Consider the following 21,689-nt stretch of genomic DNA (forward strand, 5'->3'; position numbering starts at 1 on the left):
GCCTGGTTCCTCTCTAGGTTTCCTTCTTAGGATCCTGCCTTTCTAGGGAGTTTTTCCTAGCCACTTGCTGTTTGGGGTTTTAGGCTGGGTTTCTGTATAAGCACTTTGTGATATCTGCTGATGTAAAAAGGGCTTTGTAAATAAATGTGATTGATTGATTGACAACAATTGTGTGGTGTGAAAGGAGAGCCAAGAATCAGACGCAGGTTCGAAACAACTCCTAGGTCTCTCAAAAGCATGTTTCAAATTGTCTATCGATTGGTTCAATAGTTCAATTTACACATCCTAGCATACACCCTTGGGAATGAACCCGGTCATGAGGGTCAAGCTGAAGACAATCTAGAATAACTTTGAATGGCTGTCACTCAGGGGAGGTTCCACCACCCAATGGGATGTAATTTTGAGTGACATGGAAATGTACTCAATTCAATCTTTCCTCACTCCATTACATTTGACATTTATCCAGAGCATACATTTTCATTTTTTTCTCCATACTGGTCCCTGTGGGAATCGAACCCACAACCATCGCTGCAGGAAGACAACTGAGCCACACTGGACCCAATGCCAGGCATTGATCTGTATGAGCTGTTAAATCAGAATGCGTGTGAACTTCGAATTTGTGTGAACTCTGAATCTCCTATACCCAATGCTTAATTGGCCTGCACAGCAGAAAAGGCTTCCTGCTTGGGGGATGTTTTTCCACCCCAACTCAGTTTAGCATAGCCAATAGCCACAAGCTGTTAGCTACTTGGCTAATTAATAAAAGGAAAATACCATGTAAAGCGCATCATACTGTGACACTTTCTGTATTTTGAAAGTCAGTGGTGGAAGAAGTACTCAATTGTCATACTTGAGTAAAAGTAAAGATACCTTAATAGAAAGTGGGTTAGGGTTAGACTCACATAAAAGTGAAAGTCACCAAGTAAAATAGTACTTGAGTAAAAGTCTATAAGTATCTGGTTTTAAATGTACTTAAGTACAGTGATGGGGAAAGTACACAATTGTCATACTTGAGTAAAAGTAAATGCTATACATCAAATTCCTTATTTTAAGCAAACCAGACCGCACATATTTTTTATTTTCATTTACAGACAGACATGGGCACACTCCAACACTCATACATAATTTACAAACACAGTATTTGTGTTTAGTGAGTCTGCCAGATCAGAGGCAGTACGGATGACAACGTGTTATATTGATAGGTGCATGAATTGGACCATAATGCTGTCCTGCCTGAGCATTTGAAATGTAACTTCTGGGTGTCAGGGACAATGTATGGGAGTAAGTAAATATTTTCTTTAGGAATGTTGTCAAGAATATAAATAGTAAAGTACAGATACCTCAAAAAACTACTTAAGTAGTACATTAAAGTATTTTTACTTCAGTACTTTACACCACTGATCAAAGTTCTATATCTTAAACACTCAATTGCTGTAAAGCAAAACATTTTGGGACTGTATCAACAATGGACTAACCTGGAGCGCTGGAATTATCTTCCGATTTCTTGGTTAGGTAGAATATCCCTTCTGAAAATGAATGTTTTACCTAGACTACTTAACCCAATCCAAATGATCCCTGTCTTATTTTCCAATAAAGTAATACAATGTTAAAATGGCTGGTTAAATTCCTTTATATGGAATAAACGCAAGTCTAGACAGCTGCCAAGTTCTATAGGGGTCTTAAATCTGCCCAATATGAGTTTTTATAAGTGGTGTGCCCACTTAAGGCATATTACTGGTTGGATAACAAATGATGACTCCTCTATTTGGTTAGATATTGTGACTTATTTTTCAAAATACCCCTTGCAGGATCTTTTATTTTCAGAAGCTTCAAATCTATAGCTGCAATAATCCCATTACACTTAATACACTCAAAGCATGGAGATCAGTTCAACGTTTTGAGGGAAGGTCCAAACTAACCTCTGCTCTTACCCCGATTCTTAACAACCACGATTTTGTAACAGGATTGCTGGATGTTGGTTTTAACCTTTGGCTTAATAAGGGCATAGGCAGACTAAATTATGTATTAGCTGACAGGATTCTAATGTCATTGGAGCAGATGGTTGAGAAATATCAGCTCCCAAAGCAGGACTATTTCCGCTTTATACAAATCAGACATATTTTGAAGAGCACCATCTTAGTTGGCAACCCTGATATGTCTGTCTTTGAAAGAATGCATTTTTTCCTCACAAAGGAAATGTCTGTAAGTTCATTTTAGGATGCTTTAAGGCCCTTTTCTACTGTAGACACACAAGGGGTCAAGCCAGTGTGGGAGAATGAACTGTCTGTTACTATTCGACGAGAAGATGTGGGAGGACATTTGGAGATATGCACGGTCATTTTCCAAATTACAAAGGTACTGTTCTAATGTCCTTCAAGAAATTGAACAAATTCTAGGGGTTGACCTAGATTTGGACTTGGTTTCTTTGCTATTAGGTCTCCCTAGTAGGCATGATACCTCTATGGGTAAAAGGAGGTTGTAAAACATCCTTACCTTCGCAGAGAGGAAAAACATCCTCTTACAGTTATTGACAAGGTCCCATCTTTTAAAGGTTGGCATAAGATGCTTTTTCAATGGGTTCCGTTGGAATATTTGACATGTACATCACATTCTAAAACAGATCAGTTGTACAAAGCGTGGGAACCTTACCTGAATTACCAATAACCTGATTTATCAGCTATCATGCTGCAAGGATTCTCTTAGAATGGTTGTTTACTTGTCTCTTGATTATACTGTACATTCCATCTATTGGGGCTAATTCCTTTATTAAACCGAGCTTTAGTGTTCAATTTCCATCTGTTTGTTAGTTTTTTTATTCTTATTTTATATTTATATTTTATCTCTTAATATGGAAGAAAACTTACAATAAATGAAACAAATACCAAAAGATAGTTTTTGAGTGGTATTTTGGCTCTAGTCTAATATGGAAAGGGCTGCTACTAAACCAGACATTGGCTCAGAAAAGACCATAGCTGGCTTCCTCCTTGTGAACCTATTATGCACTTGAAGGATGGCCACCAATACTGCCAGCATGACTTTTAAGGTTCCATGTTATTTGATGGTGGGCCATATGGTGTACTGTTGTGAATAGGCTGCAGGATATCAAATCCCATAACAGGTTGATACATGCTATACCCATCTAAGAACAGGCTCTCTCTTTCCTAGCTTTTGACAGGTTTTCAGATCAGAAGCTTTTTCCCTCTGGATTGTGGAGGCTATTTTGCCTGCTTATTCAAATGCTGTCCAAGAGTCCCCGCAGGGGTTCTGAGTCACAGCATGGGTGTTACCACCTCCTGGGCACTGCTCAGAGGTGATCTGTTGAGAATATCTGTGCTGCAACCATCTGGGCATCCATGCACACATTGTGGGATTTTGTAATTGGATTATTACAGACTTTTAACTAGTGTACGGGGCCCCAAACATCTGTAAGGTCTCTCCTGTGCCTTGAGAGTGAGTATGCCACATTATTCAGTGTGATTGTAGATCATCTTCAGCCTGAGTTACATGTTATTCCCCTCAGCCAGGAAACCAAGATTTCAAATTGTAATCAGACTTTTTGCAATAGGCCAACAATTAGTCTTTTAGAGAAGTGATAAGCTACATGAGAATATTGTCAGCAAGGAAAATGTGTTTTTCTTTCACACACAACAACACGATGGCAACTTCAGAGGATCTCCTTCCTAGTTTCCATGAACCAGCATGGAGCAAGTGAAAGGCACCATCACCAACAACCCTTAGCTTCCCTGTCAGATACTACACATCGCACTCTTCCTCTCTCTCATTCTCTTTTGCACACACATATTAATTACCCGGCTGCTGGGGTAGGTTGCCTCTCCACGTGCAGCAATTATTCCACACACAGTGAAGAAAAAGCTCCAGTCAGGCACCATTTCATGGCACAGGGAAGGACACTTCCCAAATAGAACCACTTTGCGCCAGCGGAAAAGCCAAGGCGCAACAGAATCTTGTGATTTGGCTGTTCACATCCATTGATCTGCTGAAGGAAAGGCAATTCAAGGGCACTTGTCATGCTCTTTTGAGTTTTAATTGACATTTATGTTATGTGGAAGGAATTATACTGAACAACAATATAAACGCAGCAGTTATGTGGATAGAATTATACTGAACAACAATATAAAACGCAGCATGTAAAGTGTTGGTCCCATGTTTCATGAGCTGAAATAAAACATTCCAGAAATGTTCCATACCCACAAAAAGCTTAATTCTCTCAAATCTTTTTCACAAATTTGTTTACATCCCTGTTAGTGAGCATTTCTCCTTTGCCAAAATAATCCATCCACCTGACAGGTCTGGCATTTCAAGAAGCTGATTAAACAGCATGATCATTACACAGGTGCAGCTTGTGCTGGGTACAATAAAAGGCCACTCTAAAATGTGCAGTTTTGAAACACAACACAATGCCACAGATAACTCCAATTTTGTGGGAGAGTGCAACTGTCATGCTAACTGTAGGAATGTCCACCAGAGCTGTCGGCAGATAATTAAATCTTAATTTATCTACCATAAGCCGGCTCCAACATCGCTTTAGAGAATTTGGCAGTGCATCCAACCCGGCCTCACAACCACAGACCACGTGTAACCACGCTAGCCCAGGACATCCACATCTGGCTTCTTCACCTGTGCGATTGTCTGAGACCAGCCACTCAGACAGCTGAAGAAACTGAGGAATATTTCTGTCTGTAATAAAGACGTTTCGTGGTGAAAAATGCATTCTGATTGGCTGGGCCTGGCTCCCCAGTGGGTGGGCCTATGCCCTCCCAGGCCCACCCATGGCTGCACCCCTGCCCAGTCATGTGAAATCTATAGATTAGGGCCTAATGAATTTATTTCAATTGACTGATTTCGTTATATGAACTGTAACTCAGTAAAATCTTTGAAAATGTAGCATGTTGCAATTATATTTGGCTCGGTATAGTTGTTGTCACTCAGGAGTCATGTAAAGAGTTTGTCATGCCTATAGCGAAAGGAGAGAGAAAAAACAGTGAGGAAGACTGTGGGCAGACAATGGCATTAACAGATGAGTTGGTTATTTTAATATTTCCCCTTTAATAATGAAAATGAATGACTTGCCCCAGTCACTGACAATTAGAGACTCGGGGTTGAGCAAGGGTTAGACTGTGATTGGACTGTTTCCCATGTAAAGAGCCACTCTAAACGTATTTTTTTTGTCTGCTGCTAGGTGCCTTTCTTCCTAAGGACCTCTCAATAGCACCCTTTTTTCTAAAGAGTGTACTATGTAAAACCCAAAGGGGTTCTTCAGCTGTCCCCATAGGATAACTCTTTGAAGAACCCTTCTGGGTTCCATATAAAACCCTTTCCACAGAGGATTCACATGGAACCCAAAAAGGCTTCTCCTATGGGAACAGCCAAATAACCCTTTTGGAAGTTTTTTTCTAGGAGTGTGACTATATCGGAATACATTTTAATGGCTTGTCACAGCACTTGGCCTCCAGGGTTTCAGAGTCAGAAATTAGAAATGAAAGTACAGCATTGAAAGAGGATGCAACAGTCCAGTCAACGGGTCCTCTTAGGCATTTGAAGTTGCAGCTAGATGGAGCACCTGTACTCCCTCCTCCACCTACTCGTCAAGGACAGGTTGCGACTCTCTTCCATTTGCTGATGAACCTAGTATAGGATTCCCTCTCCTGCGTGTCCCACATCCCAGTTAAAAGGTTTTAAAAAGTAAGATTCCTCCACAGTGAATAAGCATGTCTGAATGAATATGCAAATCATTTATTCCATGGTTTATCTTCCATCATGTCAGCTATCCTAACTCTAAATCTGCAGAAGGGAATAAAGGATTGTCCATGTTTTGTGCTTAGTGATAAGACACAGGGTGACCCTCTGGCAGCTCCGTTTCCATGGCCACATCATTAGTGCACCGCCCCAGCTGGATGGAACAGTTTGAAGTGGCAGTGGCACAGTATCTTTAAATAACAAGCCCCCTAGTTTAGGGAGTAAGGAGGGGAAAATAACTTTGGGCAAAAAATTATTAGCTTTAATCCATGTTTAATGATGCCCCATAAAGCCAACCTGCAGATAGTCATCAACACTCTTCCATTTCACCCAGTTTTTTGTTCTCACCCTGAAATTTTCAGTTGTGCTATTTGAGCTGATCCACGTCCCATGTTTTTTTTTAATGTGGGGTTGTCAAAACAGCACCACTAGTAGCGAACACTGACTTAACACTGACTAAATCAATAGCCATCCACAACACACCATCTTGTCACTGAGGTGTAATCAATGTTTGTATCATGCTTATTAAGTATGACACCAAGGAGATTTTCTGAAAGTGAATGCCTTAGTGGATGAACTGAGCTGATTAGAAATCTGACTTACAGAATTATGCCACTTCAACCCAAGGAACACCTTATGGCATCGGATTGGTTCATCAACACAGCGACACTCATTTTGGTTATTATTCACGTACACAGTAAGAGTAGCAATTTGAGGAAGATCAGAGGAAACTAAGTAATAAAGGCCCCCCAAAATAATCACGTCAGTCTGTCAATGACAATCAGACAGGAATGTCACTTCAAATCACACAGCCTGATAAACATGTTGGTCATGTAATATCAACACTGATGTGTTCCTGAGCAAATCTGGCACAACAGGATGTATAGCTGGTGTGCATGATGGTGACTGCACTAATGATATCATTTGCATCACAAAACCTGACATTTGCATGATGTGTTAATTGCTAGCTGTAACCAGAATGTGAAACGCAATCATAAGGGCCCATGGGGTTAGCGTAGAGCGAAGAGGATTCCCTCTTTGAAAAGGTGTGACATGCACACACAGAAGTCAATTACTATTCCCTAGTTATATTGATTAAAAGGGATAAGAGATATTTTGGCTATTTTGCCTTTTTCTACCTGCCCAGTCATATGAACTCATGGATAACATGTCTTAGTTGTCAAAATGTCAACGATCCCTGCTCTAAAGGGATAGTGCAACTAGATTCAGTGCGGGACGAGTTTTCCTTGAGCGGATGGTCAGGGGGCCAGAACATAACAAATATTTGCAGACTGCAAATTGACCGCAAGAATCACTAACAGATATTTAACAAGACAATTTCAAAACCTGCTCACAAACCACATGTCTATTATGCGTGGGAATACTTTGGAACAGATCTCAAATTAAAATTATTTGGAGCTGATTTGTTGGCGTTTTAGTCTTATGTGCAAACAAAACATTAATCTCAGAAAACCAAATAAATGACGGGCCACCAGGATCTATAAACCCGTTACATCCTCCCTTGAAAGGGTCCCTTATGTAGGGTTACCAGATTGTCTCATAGGTACAGTCTCATTTGAACAGTCCTGAAGGTCACTCAAAACCTTTTAACAGCTTTAAAAGGTAGACTTTGGGCACAAACAGTCCAACTCCTACGCTTTCTCCATTTTCAAACAGAAATAGGGTGTGCTTTTAGTTGTTCATTCTAGTCATGCATGCAGCTACCAGATGTAGCGAGTTCGTTAGTTAACTATCCAGTAACTCCTCCGGTATGTGTTGTCATGTCACAGGATTTGGTTTTTGGACAAAAGCGATTGATAAGAAATGGCACTTCTGTAGCCAAATATCTTATTCAACAATTAGTTTTTAAGCATTAAAATTCCCTTGAATATTGATTTGATCATGTACACAGTCTAAAGCTGTTATTGTTACCCAAAGTCCACCTTCAACTGGCAACACAATGGGAAAGACGGAACTGAGTACATCGACATGTATTATTAACACTAGCTTTGTACAAACATATTTAAATGTAAATAGTTGGACCAAAACAACTTAAGAGTCTGATGCAGAGACACTAAACTACCTTTGAATAGATTCATTGAGGCCTGTTTTTCTATATCTTTATCAGAACATAAAATTATTTTGCCTACCATTGAACACATGAATAAAAATCAACAGAAGTGACTCCCATCTCGTACAGTCTTTTCTGACAAGCGTGAGCTCTTGAAAAAAGAAATACCACAGTTGGAGAACGGAATATCCTTTGTGGTGGCGGCATAGTGCACCTTCAAATCCAGGACTTCCGAATCAAAAAAGCAAAAGGGTGCATCAGTATGTGGGTGATGGACAGAAATGGCACACATTCAGTTTTAAAACAGTCCAGCAGGAAATAGGTGAACAATGGCATAGTTGGAGGCAGACAAAAAGGGGGCAGAGACAAAATCCTCAGCAAACCAATTTCTTCTATCTTGTGTAGTCTTGAAGCTTTATGGAGAAAACTTTTTGGCTTGTGCTCGAACCCTTTTTTCATATTCCACTCTGTTTTGGCTGAAATGAAAGAAAGATGGAGGCATGTTATGAGGAATGAGATATTTCCTGGAAATATCAAGTATCAACTAACAACCTTGCAACAATGTTTGCAAACAGCTAGACAAACCATTGACCAGGAGGGGCACAAGCTAATGAGAAGATTGCCAGCAGCTGTGTATATCCTATTCCAACTGACATTTGACAAACCTTTCACTTAATTAAAATATCTTCTCAGACCCACCAGTAAATTGTATACGCCTCAGCTTGTGCAGGATCCTGGATATTTGGTTCATTTAGGAGCTCTTGGATTCCTAACAATATCTGTGGATGAAAACAAAGTATAATGGCAATTTGTGTTCGCAACTTTCCATGGCTTCAAATCAATTTTACCTAATAAGTAACAACCATGAAGCCTTGCTGCCCTCTGCAGCAAACCCATTTACAGTGCAGCCAAGAGTCACCTGTATACACAAGTAGTTCTCATCCACACCGATGCAAAGATCACTCCATATGCATTTGGACAAAAAAAAAAAAATGTCTATAGCCCATCATTTTGGATTTGAGGTCAATTAAATAAAATGTTTTAACTAGGCAAGTCTGTTAAGAACAAAATCTTATTTACAATGACTGCCTACACTGGCCAAACCCGGACAACGCTGGGACAAATGTGCACTGCCCTATGGACTCCCAATCACAGCCGGTTGTGTTACAGCCTGGAATCGAACCAGGGTGTCTGTAGTGACGCCTCTAATACGCCACTCAGGGGCCCAATGAGGTGACAGTACAGAAGGTCACCTTTTATTCAAGGATATTTTCCTACATATGTTTTACTGTCTCAAAATGTATTCGTGAATTACGGTAAGTGAGGTTAGAGGTACAAAGATCATACCTCTGAAAAATGATAATCTCCTGTTCTTGGAGATGGTAGTATGTTTTGTTGTAGCCTCTAACTGGAATCATTATTCATGGCTTCTTAAATCATAGCACTCGGGATTCATTTACAAGTGTTCAAAAACCTCTACTTGCCAAGATAAAAATTACTCCAGTCATCAAATCACCATTCAGTTCCTATTTGACAAAACAAAATGCATCAAACGAGTTAGAATCCCAAGCTTGATGTAGTCATGGTGTGCAAGGAATATAGGCCCAAACACTAAACCTTTGACACTATTTACCAAGGGGGGTGGTCATCTATATTTTTCGCCGCTGTCTATTTACCAAGGCGTCCCGGGTGGTTAAGGGCGCTGTACTGCAGTGCCAGCTGTGCCATCAGAGACTCTGGGTTCGAGCCCAGGCTCTGTCGTAACCGGCCGCGACTGGGAGGTCCATGGGGCGACCCACAATTGGCCTAGCGTCACCCGGGTTATGGAGGGCTTGGTCGGTCATTGTCTTATCACGCACCAGCGACTCCTGTTCGCAGTGCGCGCTAACCAAGGTTGCCAGGTGCAGTTTTTCCGATGACACATTGGTGCGGCTGGCTTCCGGATTGGATGCGCACTGTGTTAAGAAGCAGTGCGGCTAGGTTAGGATGTGTATCGGAGGACGCATGACTTTCAACCGTCGTCTCTCCCGAGCCCGTATGGGAGTGATGAGACAAGATAGTAGCTACTAAACAATTGACACCACGGAATTGGGGAGAAAAAGGGGTAAAACATAAAAAGTTCCTTGCTCAGAACATGAGAACATATAAAGCTGGTAGTTCCTTTTAACTTCTTACCTGAGAATATTGAAGACTCATGTTAAGTCCACTTATTATAGGAGTATTTCCCTCTATGCCATTTGTATTTCATTAACCTGTTCTTCTAGACACTTTAGTATTGCCAGTGTAACAGTAGATTCTGTCCCTCTCCTCACTTCTCCCTGGGCTCGAACCAGGAACACAATGACAACAGCCACCCTCGAAGCAGCGTTACCCCATGCAGAGCAAGGGGAACAACCACTCCAAGGCTCAGAGCGAGTGATGTTTGAAACGCTATTAGCGTGCTCTAACTAGCTAGCCATTTCACTTCGGTTACAGCAGCCTCATCTCGGGAGTTAATAGGCTTGATGTCATAAACAGCACAATGCTTGACGCACAACGAAGAGCTACTGGCAAAACAAAGTGTTGTTTGAATGAATGTTTACACACCTGCTTCTGCCTACCACCGCTCAGTTAGATACTTGTATAGTCAGATTATACGCAACGCAGGACACGCTAGATAATATCTAGTAATATCAACCATTTGTAGTTAACTAGTGATTATGATTGATTGTTTTTATAAGATAAGTTTAATGCTAGCTAGCAACTTACCTTGGCTTACTGCATTCACGTAACAGGCATTCTCCTTGGAGTGCAACAAGAGAGAGGCAGGTCCTTATACCGGTGGACTAGTTAACTGTGAGGTTGCAAGATTGGATCCCCCGAGCTGACAAGGTGAAAATCTGTCGTTCTGCCCCTGAACGAGGCAGTTAACCCACCTTCCCTAGGCCGTCATTGAAAATAAGAATGAGTTCTTAACTGACTTTCCTAGTTAAATAAAGGTGTAAATAATAATAATAATAAAATAAAAAAATAAAATCTGCCAAATCTGTGCCCAAAAATAACAATTTAGGATTGTTATGAAAACTTGAAATCGTCCCTAATTAAATCGGTCAACCTCTAATCTCTGTACTTTGCTCCATTTATCTTTGCCAGGATCCTGACTAGTCTCCCAGATCCTGTCGTTGTATAACATCCCAACAGCAAGATGCTGCCACCACAATGCTTCTCTGTAGGGATGGTGGCAGGTTTCATCAGACCAGAGAATCTTGTTTCTCATGGTCTGAGAGTCTTAAGGTGCCTTTTGGTAAACTCCAAGCAGGCTGTCATGTGAGGAGTTTCTTCCATCTGGCCCCTATATCATAAAGACCTGATTGGTAGAGTGCTGCAGAGATGGAGATGGCTGTCCTTCTGGAAGTTTCTCCCACAGAGGGACTCTGGAGCTTTGTCAGAGTGACCATCAGGTTTTTGGGCACTTCCCTGACAAAGACCCTTCTCCCCCAATTGCAGTTTGGCCAACTCTAGGAAACATCATAGTGGTTCCAAACACCTCTTCCATTTAAGAGTGATGGAGGCCACTGTTCTTGGAAACATTCAATGCTGCACACATTTTTTTGGTACCCTTCACTAGATCTGTGCCTAAACAGAATCTTGTCTCGATGCTCTACAGACAATTCCTTCGACCTCATGCATTGGTTTTTGCGCTGACATGCACTGTCAACCATGGGACCTTATATAGACAGTTGTGTGCTTTTCCAAATCATGTCCAATCAATTGAATGTATAACCGGTGGACTCCAAGTTGTGTTAACAGCTCAAGGAAACCGGATGCACCGGAGCTCAACTTCAAGTCTCAAAGGGTCTGAACACGTAAGTAAATAAGGTATGTTTTTTTTGTATAAATTTGCAAACATTTCTAAAAACCTGTTGTGCTTTGTCATGTGGTAGTGTGTTTAGATTGATGATTTAAAAAAAAATCAATTTAAAATAAGTCAAGGTGAATGCACTATGGCAATTATCTTGTACCCCTGCACAGCGACTCTACTGGTACACATGTGTATAGCCACGTTTGCGTTACTCGTTGTGCATTTAACACTTCTATTATTTCCGTATCTTTCACTGCATTTTTGGAAAAGGGGGAACTAGATACATAAAATGCTTTAATTTTTAAATGATTAAAACAGATGAAAATACTCTAAATGTGACATTCTGTACTGCCTCATGAAACATTTGATCTCAAATCAAAAATGCTGGAGTACACAGACAAATTTGTAATATTAGCTTCACTGTCCAAATACATACTGAGGAGAATGTATGACTATTCCTGGAGTTCTAGGCAAATAAAAAGCTAAAACCAGAGAAGGGGTCTTGGATGAAAGCTCTTACTTGTTTGATAGTGATGGCTGGCCTCCAGTCTTTGTCCTCCTCTAAAATCGATAGACAGACTGTACCAGAGGGATATACATTTGGATGGAACAAAGGGGGCTCAAATTTGCCTGCCAAGAGCGGAGAAAATATAATTAGCACAATCTGGAGAAAGTTCCAGATGGCACTTATTTGCAGTTCATTAAACAGTGATTTTCGATAGATATCTCCCTCTATCCGCACAGAGGTTGGAATAAGATTGAACATAATGATAATGCCCTTTTAGTGTAAGAGCGGTTTGAAAAGACTGAATTTTCAGCCTGTTTTGGTAAATGTGTTAGACCAATAAGGAGAGTTCAAACAGCTGGTTCTGTTTTCCCACCACCCACACACCAGTCCTAACAAAATTCCTTCTTGAAAATTGCTCTTCACGAAGAAGCTATTTATGTTTGATGGCCATTTTAATTGAAAACAAGGCATGAGTAAACATGTCGTCCCCCACTAATAATGCAACACCCCTTTGGGGCAATCACTAATTTGGTAAATGACAGATCCATTTGTCAAGATGTATCACTCACCCATGGTGTAAAATGGGTCCCGTGGTGTCTGATATTGTGTCAGTTAACTAGACTCATCCCTGAGCATGTGTGCCAAATTTCATCATTGAGTCAGACAGCAATAAAACCATGTGCCCATTATAAAGCCACCATGTCATCAATATGAATGCTCTTGCATATGTTGAGTATTGACAGTGTTTACAATACGCGTACCAAATTTAGTTACAATGAACATGCTTGACTGATACATGCATTTATGTGCCAGATCACATCGGTAAACATTTTATTCAACTAGAACAGTCATTTAACTTCTTATGGCTAGGGGGCAGTATTGAGTAGCTTGGATGAATAAGGTGCCCAGAGTAAACTGCCTGCTACTCAGGCCCAGAAGCTAAGATATACATATAACTAGATTTGGATAGGAAACACAAGTTTCTAAAACTGTTTGAATGATGTCTGAGTATAACAGAACTCATATGGCAGGCAAAAACCTGAGAAAAAAAATCTAACCAGGAAGTGGGATATCTGAGATTTGTAGGTTCTCAAGTCTTTGCCTATCCAATACACAGTAACATTTGGTCCAATTGCACTTCCTAAGGCGTCCACTAGATGTCAACAGTCTTTAGAACCTTGTTTCAGGCTTCTACTGTGAAGGGGGAGGGCATAAGAGCGAATACCATGAACTAAGTCATGTGCCCAGCCGTGAGTGAGCTGCGTTCCTTTTCATTTCTAAAGAAAGGAATTGTCCGGGTTGGAATACTGAAGATTTATGATAAAAACATCCTAAAGATTGATTCTATACATCGTTTGACATGTTTCTGCGAACTGTAATGCAACTTTTTGACTTTGTCTGGACTAAGTGCCTGCGCCTCGTGAATTTGGATTTGTGAACTAAAGAAAAAGGAGGTATTTGGACAAATGGACATTCTCGATCAAAAACAAACATTTGTGAAACTGGGATTCCTGGGAGTGCATTCTGATGAAGATCAAAGGTAAGTGAATGTTTATAATGCCATTTCTGACTTCTGTTGACTCCACAACATGGCGGGTATCTGTATGGCTTGTTTTGGTTCCTGAGCATTGTACGCAGATTATTGCATGGTGTGCTTTTTCCGTAAAGCTTTTTGGAAATCTGACAGCGGTTTCATTAAGGAGACATATATATTTAATTCCATGCATAACATTTGTATTTTTATCAACATTCATGAGTATTTCTGTAAATTGATGTGGCTCTCTGCAAAATCTCTGGATGTTTTGGAAGCAAAACATTACTGAACATAGCGCGCCAATGTAAACAGATTTTTGGATACAAATATGAACTTTATCAAACAAAACATACATGTTTTGTGTAACTTGAAGTCCTATGAGTGTTATCTGATGAAGATCAAAGGTTAGTGATTAATTCTCTATTTCTGCTTTTTGTGACTCCTCTCTTTGGCTGGAAAAATGGCTGTGTTTTTCTGTGACTTGGCGCTGACCTAACAAGCGCATTGTATGCTTTCGTCCTAAAGTCTTTTTTGAATTCAGACACTGGTGCGATTAACAAGGTTCTTTAAAATGGTGTATAATACTTGTATGTTTGAGGAATTTTAATTATGAGACTTGTTTGAATTTGGCGCCCTGCACTTTCACTTGACTGTTGTCAAATCAATCCCGGTAACGGGATTTCAGCCGTACGAAGTTAAGAATTTTTATTTTATTCACAATGACGACCAACGCTGGGTCAATTGTGCGGTACCATCAATAGTGGCCATGTTTTAGGTACTAGTCTGGAAAATATTGCGTTGCGACCTTTGGCCATAGATGCCATATCAAGTTCCATGGAGATCAGTCATTCGGTGCCATAAGAGTAGCACCTTAGGTGTTTCACAAATTTATCAATGGCGGACCTTGTGGGTCCAAGGCAAATGAGTTCCTTATGAGGGACCCTTGTAGCGAATTTCATGACTATGTAATATGGGGTGAGGGGCATGACCTCTGAAAGTTAGCATTTTCTTGTTATAGGGCCACCATCTGGCTAATCAGTGTAATATTGTAAATTGATTTTTAAAAAGAGAAATTTGATTGGATTCTCTTTTAAAAAAAGAGAAAACATACACTTGGGAGGTGAAGAAGGATAATCATCCTTGAAGAGCATTCGGAGTTTGAACAAACCCCCCTCCCATGGGGTCTGTGGAGAGAAATACAGAAATTTGGTCAACACTCCTTCAGTAACTGGAGTTACTCATAGTGAAGCAATGCGAATGTCACAACTGTGGTAATCAATTAACATTGGTTCACTGGTCATCCAGCAGCTATACAGATGTTAGTACCAGCACCTCAATGTATTTAATATATCCTACAACCAATTAATACTCTGCTTAGTTGTATTAAAACAAGATCTGCTGTCCAGTTGAAAAACAAACATACAATGACAACTTATTATGCTGCACAGGAGTGATCACTTCCGCCAGCCTGAACATAGTGGTGCCTACAATAGATATAGATTTCAGCGCTCACTCCAGAGAGACTTACCCCCTTCTTTCCAGGGATGGCACACTCCCAATTCATCAAGTTCATTGTTCCATCTGGGTTTTTTGTTGGCACAGCAACAAACCCCTAGGGAGAAAGACGAGATGTTGTTCAACACGTTAAATGTCCAACTCCATGAACTTGCCAACTACAGCCCTGCCCAGAACAAATCCTTAGCCCCCGACCCTCTATGGAGGCGTAACTCAATGTGTTCAGTTGGCAGCGCTGCCCCGTTAACGGCTCAGTCACCTGTAATGTAGGCTATTTTATTTGTTCCAACAGCCATGCAGTACATGTTCAGATGTAGGCCTATGCCTGTATTGTCTCCCTGTCAGAGTTAAGCTGGTGACAACTCCAATTCCCCATTTGGGATCAATAAAGTTTATTCAACCAGGCCAGGGCAGTACAGCTCTGCTTGGCATAGTGTAAAATGTTATGTGGAATAGAAGATCCAGAACACACATTTTCACAAACAGGTCTTCCAAAATGACACATGCCCTTAAAGAACTAGCTTGGCTTCTACGAAAAGGCACTGCTGACATGAAAATGGCTTCCACCCAAGTCCCTTGATACTCACAAAAGGATGGTCTTTTCTCCAGGCCTTCCTTTCTTGTGCAAGACGACTTAAGGCTATACCAGACATGACTCCCTAAATCAGAAACACTCAGATCAACTGGGAAAAAGGGATCAACAGTTGTGCACAGTTCTATTGAAAAACAATGCATATGTGATGCACAAGTTCAGCCTACAGATCAGTTCAGGTGGTTGTCATTTCTCTCTGGCACTTGATCAATTAATGTTACTAGTCTTTGGATAACAGCACCGCCAAATGTGGTGCTAAGAAAGCTCAATGCTGCAACCACTTCAACTAGGTCACATCCACAGGTGCCAAGGGGCACAACCAGAGACCTAGTCGAAATGTGTTAAATATGACCTCATTCTTTCATATTGTTTTCAACATCATTGTAATGCAGCTTGTTGCTCATATATGTGTGTAGTAAAAAGGTACAACTACTTCCTTTCAGGTAGGCTTTAAGTTCTCCAACACTCTTAGGAAAGGTGCAATCTGGTACTTCAACTATCCCCATAGGAGAACCCTTTGCAGAAACCCTTTTGGATCGAGGTAGAGCCTGGAACCCAGAAGGGTCCCCCTATGGGATCAGCCGAAGAACCCTTTCGGAGCCCTTTTTTCTCTGAGTGTAATGTAAGCACTGACTGGATAAAACAAGACAAAGAAAACAAACTGAATAATCTGGTGGATTCATACACTGGTGAAAATATTTTACATCACATTATCTGGGAAGTGTGGATATTATAGGTAGCTGGGGCCCCTGGTATAGAAAAGCTATAGCAAATAATAGCTGACAAGGTACAAATCTGCCATTCTGCCCCTGAACAGGCAGTTAACCTGTTCCTAGGCCATGATTGAAAATAAGAATTTGTTCTTAACTGACTTGCCTAGTTAAATAATGCAAAAAAAAAAAAAAAAGATGGATCACACTGTCAATTCTAATAGGAAAAGATGAGTCAGTGGGCAGAACAAGCAAGGTGGTGGGCAGAGCCAAACACGAGCCTATTGGCCATTTCTAGCATACATCTGAATATTCCGTTAGGGAACGCCTACTCTGAAATGCGCATGTGCAATAACTAAACGTTGCACTCCGAAACAAAGCGACTTTAAAAACTTTGGCAAAGGCTAAAGTCCACTGAATTTAATCCGCTGTTCAAAACATAGAAAACTGTTTTGAGATCAAGTGTTTAATCGATGAGAGAATGTGCTGAATATAGACCAACATCTATTTCGTTGTATCTTCTCCCACTGCACGCCGGTGGACTTCCTCTCACTACCATATTTGGTAGTGAGAGGAAACGCCAAGCGCTGCTTCATATTTAAAAATCTCATTGTTCCATCTGTGGCTATAGTATTGAAACTTCATACCAGACTAACGCAACTCATTTTTTGAATGTGCCACTATCAATATGCGGACACGATTGAGAGACCTAGAATTTAATGACAGGGAAAACTTTGGCCTTGAGCTAAAGGAATTCAATTCTCACAACCGAGATATTTGTTGGATGTTAAGTTATCACTCAGCGGGAATGGTACAAAGTGGCATTAACAGGTAACGCTGGTTGCAAATGTAGCAAACTAACACGTTAGCTATAGCAGTGTCTTTTGTTGACACACATGCCCCATAAAGTATATATTGATTGGATAACTTGTAAAGCAGTAGATACAAATGCAGTCTTGTCTAAAGCGAAAATGCAACTCTGCGCAATTCTGGCACGAAGAACTGCTAAACAAGTGTGCAACAGAGTGGGCAGCCGTCACATTTCGAGGCTAGGTTAGCTACATAGAAGTCCAGTTTAGGATGCCTTAACCTTTCAAATAAATATCCAGCCGAAAAGAACATGACGTTTAAGATCGGCGTGAATGCAGGTGTTTCAGTCTTCAGTCTGGATAGCGTAGTTAGCCAGCCAACTACTTTAGCCTAGCTAACAGTAGCAAGTTAACAAGCTTTCAAGCGTTAGCTTCATAAACCCCAAACCAAAAAAACAACGAAAACTTAGACTACGGATAAAAAAATAAAAAACATTCTCAGTAGGCGACAAAGACTTACCTTCAGTGTGATTAAAAAAAAATCACTAGCTATATTTCTAAAGAACACTCGGGTAGCCCAATTAAAAAAAAAAATCTAACTCGAGACAAATCTAGCTAGGCTAGAGAAGTTTCCCTCCTGAAAAGCCCCCTGAAATTTAGCCTAGGCTAAATGGGACCTGATTACTTGCTAGTGCCTGAAAACAATTAGCTTTAATGACTAAATATGACAATTAGTTCTCTACAAGGTGTTGCTTATTAAGAGTGTATGTAATCAAATTTGCTACCATCAAAAAATGTATTATGAGACAGCTATTTAACAAGAACAAACAAGACAAAAACATGAAACATTGAATATTCCGTGAGAACTATGTGGTGTCACAACTAATACGATGAATGTATTATATTTTGCAGAACATGCAAGGTACAGCGTATGTTGGTACAAATTATATGATAATTTAAGATTTTAATTTTAACTTTCAGGCAAAGCATTTGACAGCTATGCATTTAAAGAGACAGTACATCCAAAGTTAGGGACTGAATGTATCCAAAAGATTTCGACCCTACCATTATGCTTGTTTACACTGAGCTGCACTGGGGTCAGAACACCGTCATAGTTTATTTAAGACACTGTAGAGTTGGCATGAGATATGAGTCAGTAAACAAACCTTAATACAGGGATGGGATATGTTACTGTATTCCAAATTTGACCTTCATCCAAACGGATACAACCAGATGATTAAAATACTGTTTGTTTTCAAGCCCTTTTCCAACTTCAAGCTAACTAGAAGTAGTAACATCAGCCATTATGGAATGGCACGTCGTGTTGAACAACAAAATAACTGATTGTACAGTCATCCCAAAATGGCTCCAGTGGCTACTGATAGCATGAGGACGAAAAAGGGCAGTTTTTTCAACAACAACAAAAACAAGCTGTATTTCAATCTTCTCGATGTATCAGTTTGGATAAAGGTAACATTTGGAGTTCAGTGCTGGTAGAGCTCGCCAGATTGTAGTCCTAAAACCCGGAAATTAGTTACCTGTGGTTCATTCAGCCATCCCAATGGGAATTTTTATATTTTTATTTAACTAGGCAAGTCAGTTAAGAACAAATTCTTATTTACAATGACTATCTACTCTGGCCAAACCCGGATTACGGGCCAATTGTGTGCCGCCCTATTGGTCTCCCAATCACGGCCGGATGTGATGCAGCCTGGATTCGAACCAGGTACTGCAGTGACGCCTCTTGCACTGAGATGCAAAAAATTAGTGGAGAAAGGTCTGAGGTGAACACTGGTTTAGGAGATCTTATTAGTTTTGTTCTGTACGATAATAGCAGTCTGTTAACATGACTTTTATGAATTATGAAGCATTTGAGCTTTTTTTATAACAAATTCTTAAACATTTACAAAATGTGACGTTAGCTTATGAAGATTATTTCATAGAACAAAATATATAAGATCTCCTAAGCCTGTGTTTACCACAGATCTTATTTTTGTTGTTCATCCAAAACCCCCACAAAAACAGCATTTATTTTCCTAATAGGCTTTGTTCAACGGATCACGGCGGAGTTAATGCCGACAAAAAGACACCATTACTATTTCTCTCTATACCCCATGTCTGCATTGAGGTATGTTTTCTGACCCATATCTTATGCTGGCTCAGCTGTCTTAATTTAACCATGATGGCTTTCCATCCCCAGTGCAGCTCACTGTAAAAAAAAAAGTGTAGTAGGGTTGGAATCTTCTGGCTAGGACTGTGTCCAAAATATTAGTTTATGACAATATTTTTGGTAATTACTTGAGAGTATTTTCCTACTTAAATATTGCATTCTGTGTGGAAATGAATAGTGATGCATTAATAAGCCATATAGTAGCTGCTAAACATTATGATGACAATAATCACACTACTTCGTTTCTAACACATACAGATGATCTCTTCACAAACGAGGTTTGTTCACAAAACCTGAATTGTGTTTAGGAGGGTACAACCAGCAACCAGAACGGAACTAGAACATATTTGGTGCATCGTAGGCTACTGAAACTTTTGTGTTAGATTGATTTACCAAAGAGTTCATCGATGTGTTTCTATCCGAACGTTCTGCAACGTTGTGCCACAGAGTTTCTAAACCCAGAGGTGCAACATCGCGAGACGTCCAGGAACGCTTGCGAAACTGACCAAGCAGACCAAGCCGGGGTTTGAGAAGTTAGTGAAAAAAGTGATAACAATCTTCCTTAGTTGTACATTTTCTCAAAATCTGAAGGCACAACCTAGATTCGAGCCCATGTCTTAAGTAGTGGAACATGTTTTTACTCTAACCTCGTGAAAGTGACAAACTGACTAGTTAATTTACGTAAAAAACAACTATATATTGAAGAAGTGCCTTTGACAGGATGTATGTGCACAGTCTGGGCCATTAGACCCTGACATGATGACATTGCCTACAAGTGTGATAGGGGATTTCTAGAGTACCACCCGCGTGGCGCAGAGGTCTAAGGTGCTGCATCGGTGCTGGGGGTGTCACTACAGACCCTAGTTCGATTCCAGCCTGTATCATAACTGTCCGTGATTGGGAGTCCCATAGGACTGCACACAATTGGCCCAGCGTCGTTAGAGTTTGGCAGGGGTGGACCGTCATTGGAAATAAGAATTTGTTCTTAGCTGACTTGCCTCGTTAAATAATACCCATAAAGCCTAGTGGTCCAACAGGGAAATGGTTATCATTTTTTTTTTAACCACGATTCATTTATCCCATAGGGGATTTTAAACACTTAAAATAAGGTCTGTGTTTCATGTAGGCTTACCCTGGCGTGACATTTTGATAACAGTGTAAATCTCTCTAGGACAAGGTTACTTTTATCAATATATTACCCCCCCAAAATGAAACGCTAATTAGCTGCTGTCATAAAGAACTGCAAATGCCATGACGATCTGGACGAGACTGCCGAAATCAAAGCAAAATGAAGAATCTCTGGATTAACTATCTAATGTTAGCTAAATGTAGTAATGATTAAATTGGCTACATTTCTTTAAATTGAAAATTCTGTGAACGGTCTTGTACAAGTTTTAAATGGACATAATACCTGTTAGCAAATGTGTAAGCTAGAGATGACGTGCAGGAGCTTGCTTGGATTTATCGTCTTGCATGATGCCTACTTGAATGCTAATTAGCATTTTTTCAGATCTGAGAGAAAATAGAGCTGAATATATTAATAAAATTCACCTTATCTGAGAGATTTACGTGGTTATCAGAACGTCACACCAGGGTAAGCCTACACAAAACACAGCCCTTATTTTAATAGTTTCTAAATGTCCCTATAGGAAAAATGAATTGTGGAAAAACGATTGGAACCATTTAATAAATATATTTTTGAAATATTTTATTTTTGCATTTTCCAATTAAGAACATTCAGAACAAAAGTGAAAAGATATTAGACAACAATATGACAAAGTGACAGTAACAGATGAGCGTAAAAAAAAAAAAAAAAAATAATAATATATATATATATATATATATATATATATATATATATATATATATATATATATATACTGCTCAAAAAAATAAAGGGAACACTAAAATAACACATCCTAGATCTGAATGAATGAAATATTTTTATTAAATACTTTTTTCTTTACATAGTTGAATGTTATCAATGGAAATCAAATTTATCAACCCATGGAGGTTTGGATTTGGAGTCACACTCAAAATTAAAGTGGAAAACCACACTACAGGCTGATGTAATGTCCTTAAAACAAGTCAAAATGAGGCTCAGTAGTGTGTGTGGCCTCCACGTGCCTGTATGACCTCCCTACAATGCCTGGGCATGCTCCTGATGAGGTGGCGTATGGTC

The 21,689-nt window shown here is 40.0% G+C and overlaps 1 protein-coding gene across 1 annotated transcript; it reads right to left on the reverse strand.

Annotated features, from left to right (window-relative positions):
• Positions 1–6,010: 6,010 nt before the first annotated feature.
• LOC135555653 (SUMO-conjugating enzyme UBC9-B) lies at positions 6,011–17,997 on the reverse strand. The gene is made up of 7 exons (XM_064988277.1): positions 17,858–17,997; positions 15,814–15,885; positions 15,240–15,323; positions 14,823–14,895; positions 12,190–12,299; positions 8,528–8,607; positions 6,011–8,304 (listed from the first exon to the last, which is right to left on the reverse strand). Exons 2-7 carry the CDS (start codon positions 15,877–15,879, stop codon positions 8,244–8,246), a joined length of 474 nt encoding a protein of 157 aa, XP_064844349.1. The 5' UTR covers positions 15,880–15,885; positions 17,858–17,997; the 3' UTR covers positions 6,011–8,243.
• Positions 17,998–21,689: the final 3,692 nt, after the last annotated feature.

Source organism: Oncorhynchus masou, chromosome 15, assembly GCF_036934945.1.
Source record: "Oncorhynchus masou masou isolate Uvic2021 chromosome 15, UVic_Omas_1.1, whole genome shotgun sequence".
In the NCBI taxonomy this organism is placed as follows: domain Eukaryota; kingdom Metazoa; phylum Chordata; class Actinopteri; order Salmoniformes; family Salmonidae; genus Oncorhynchus; species Oncorhynchus masou.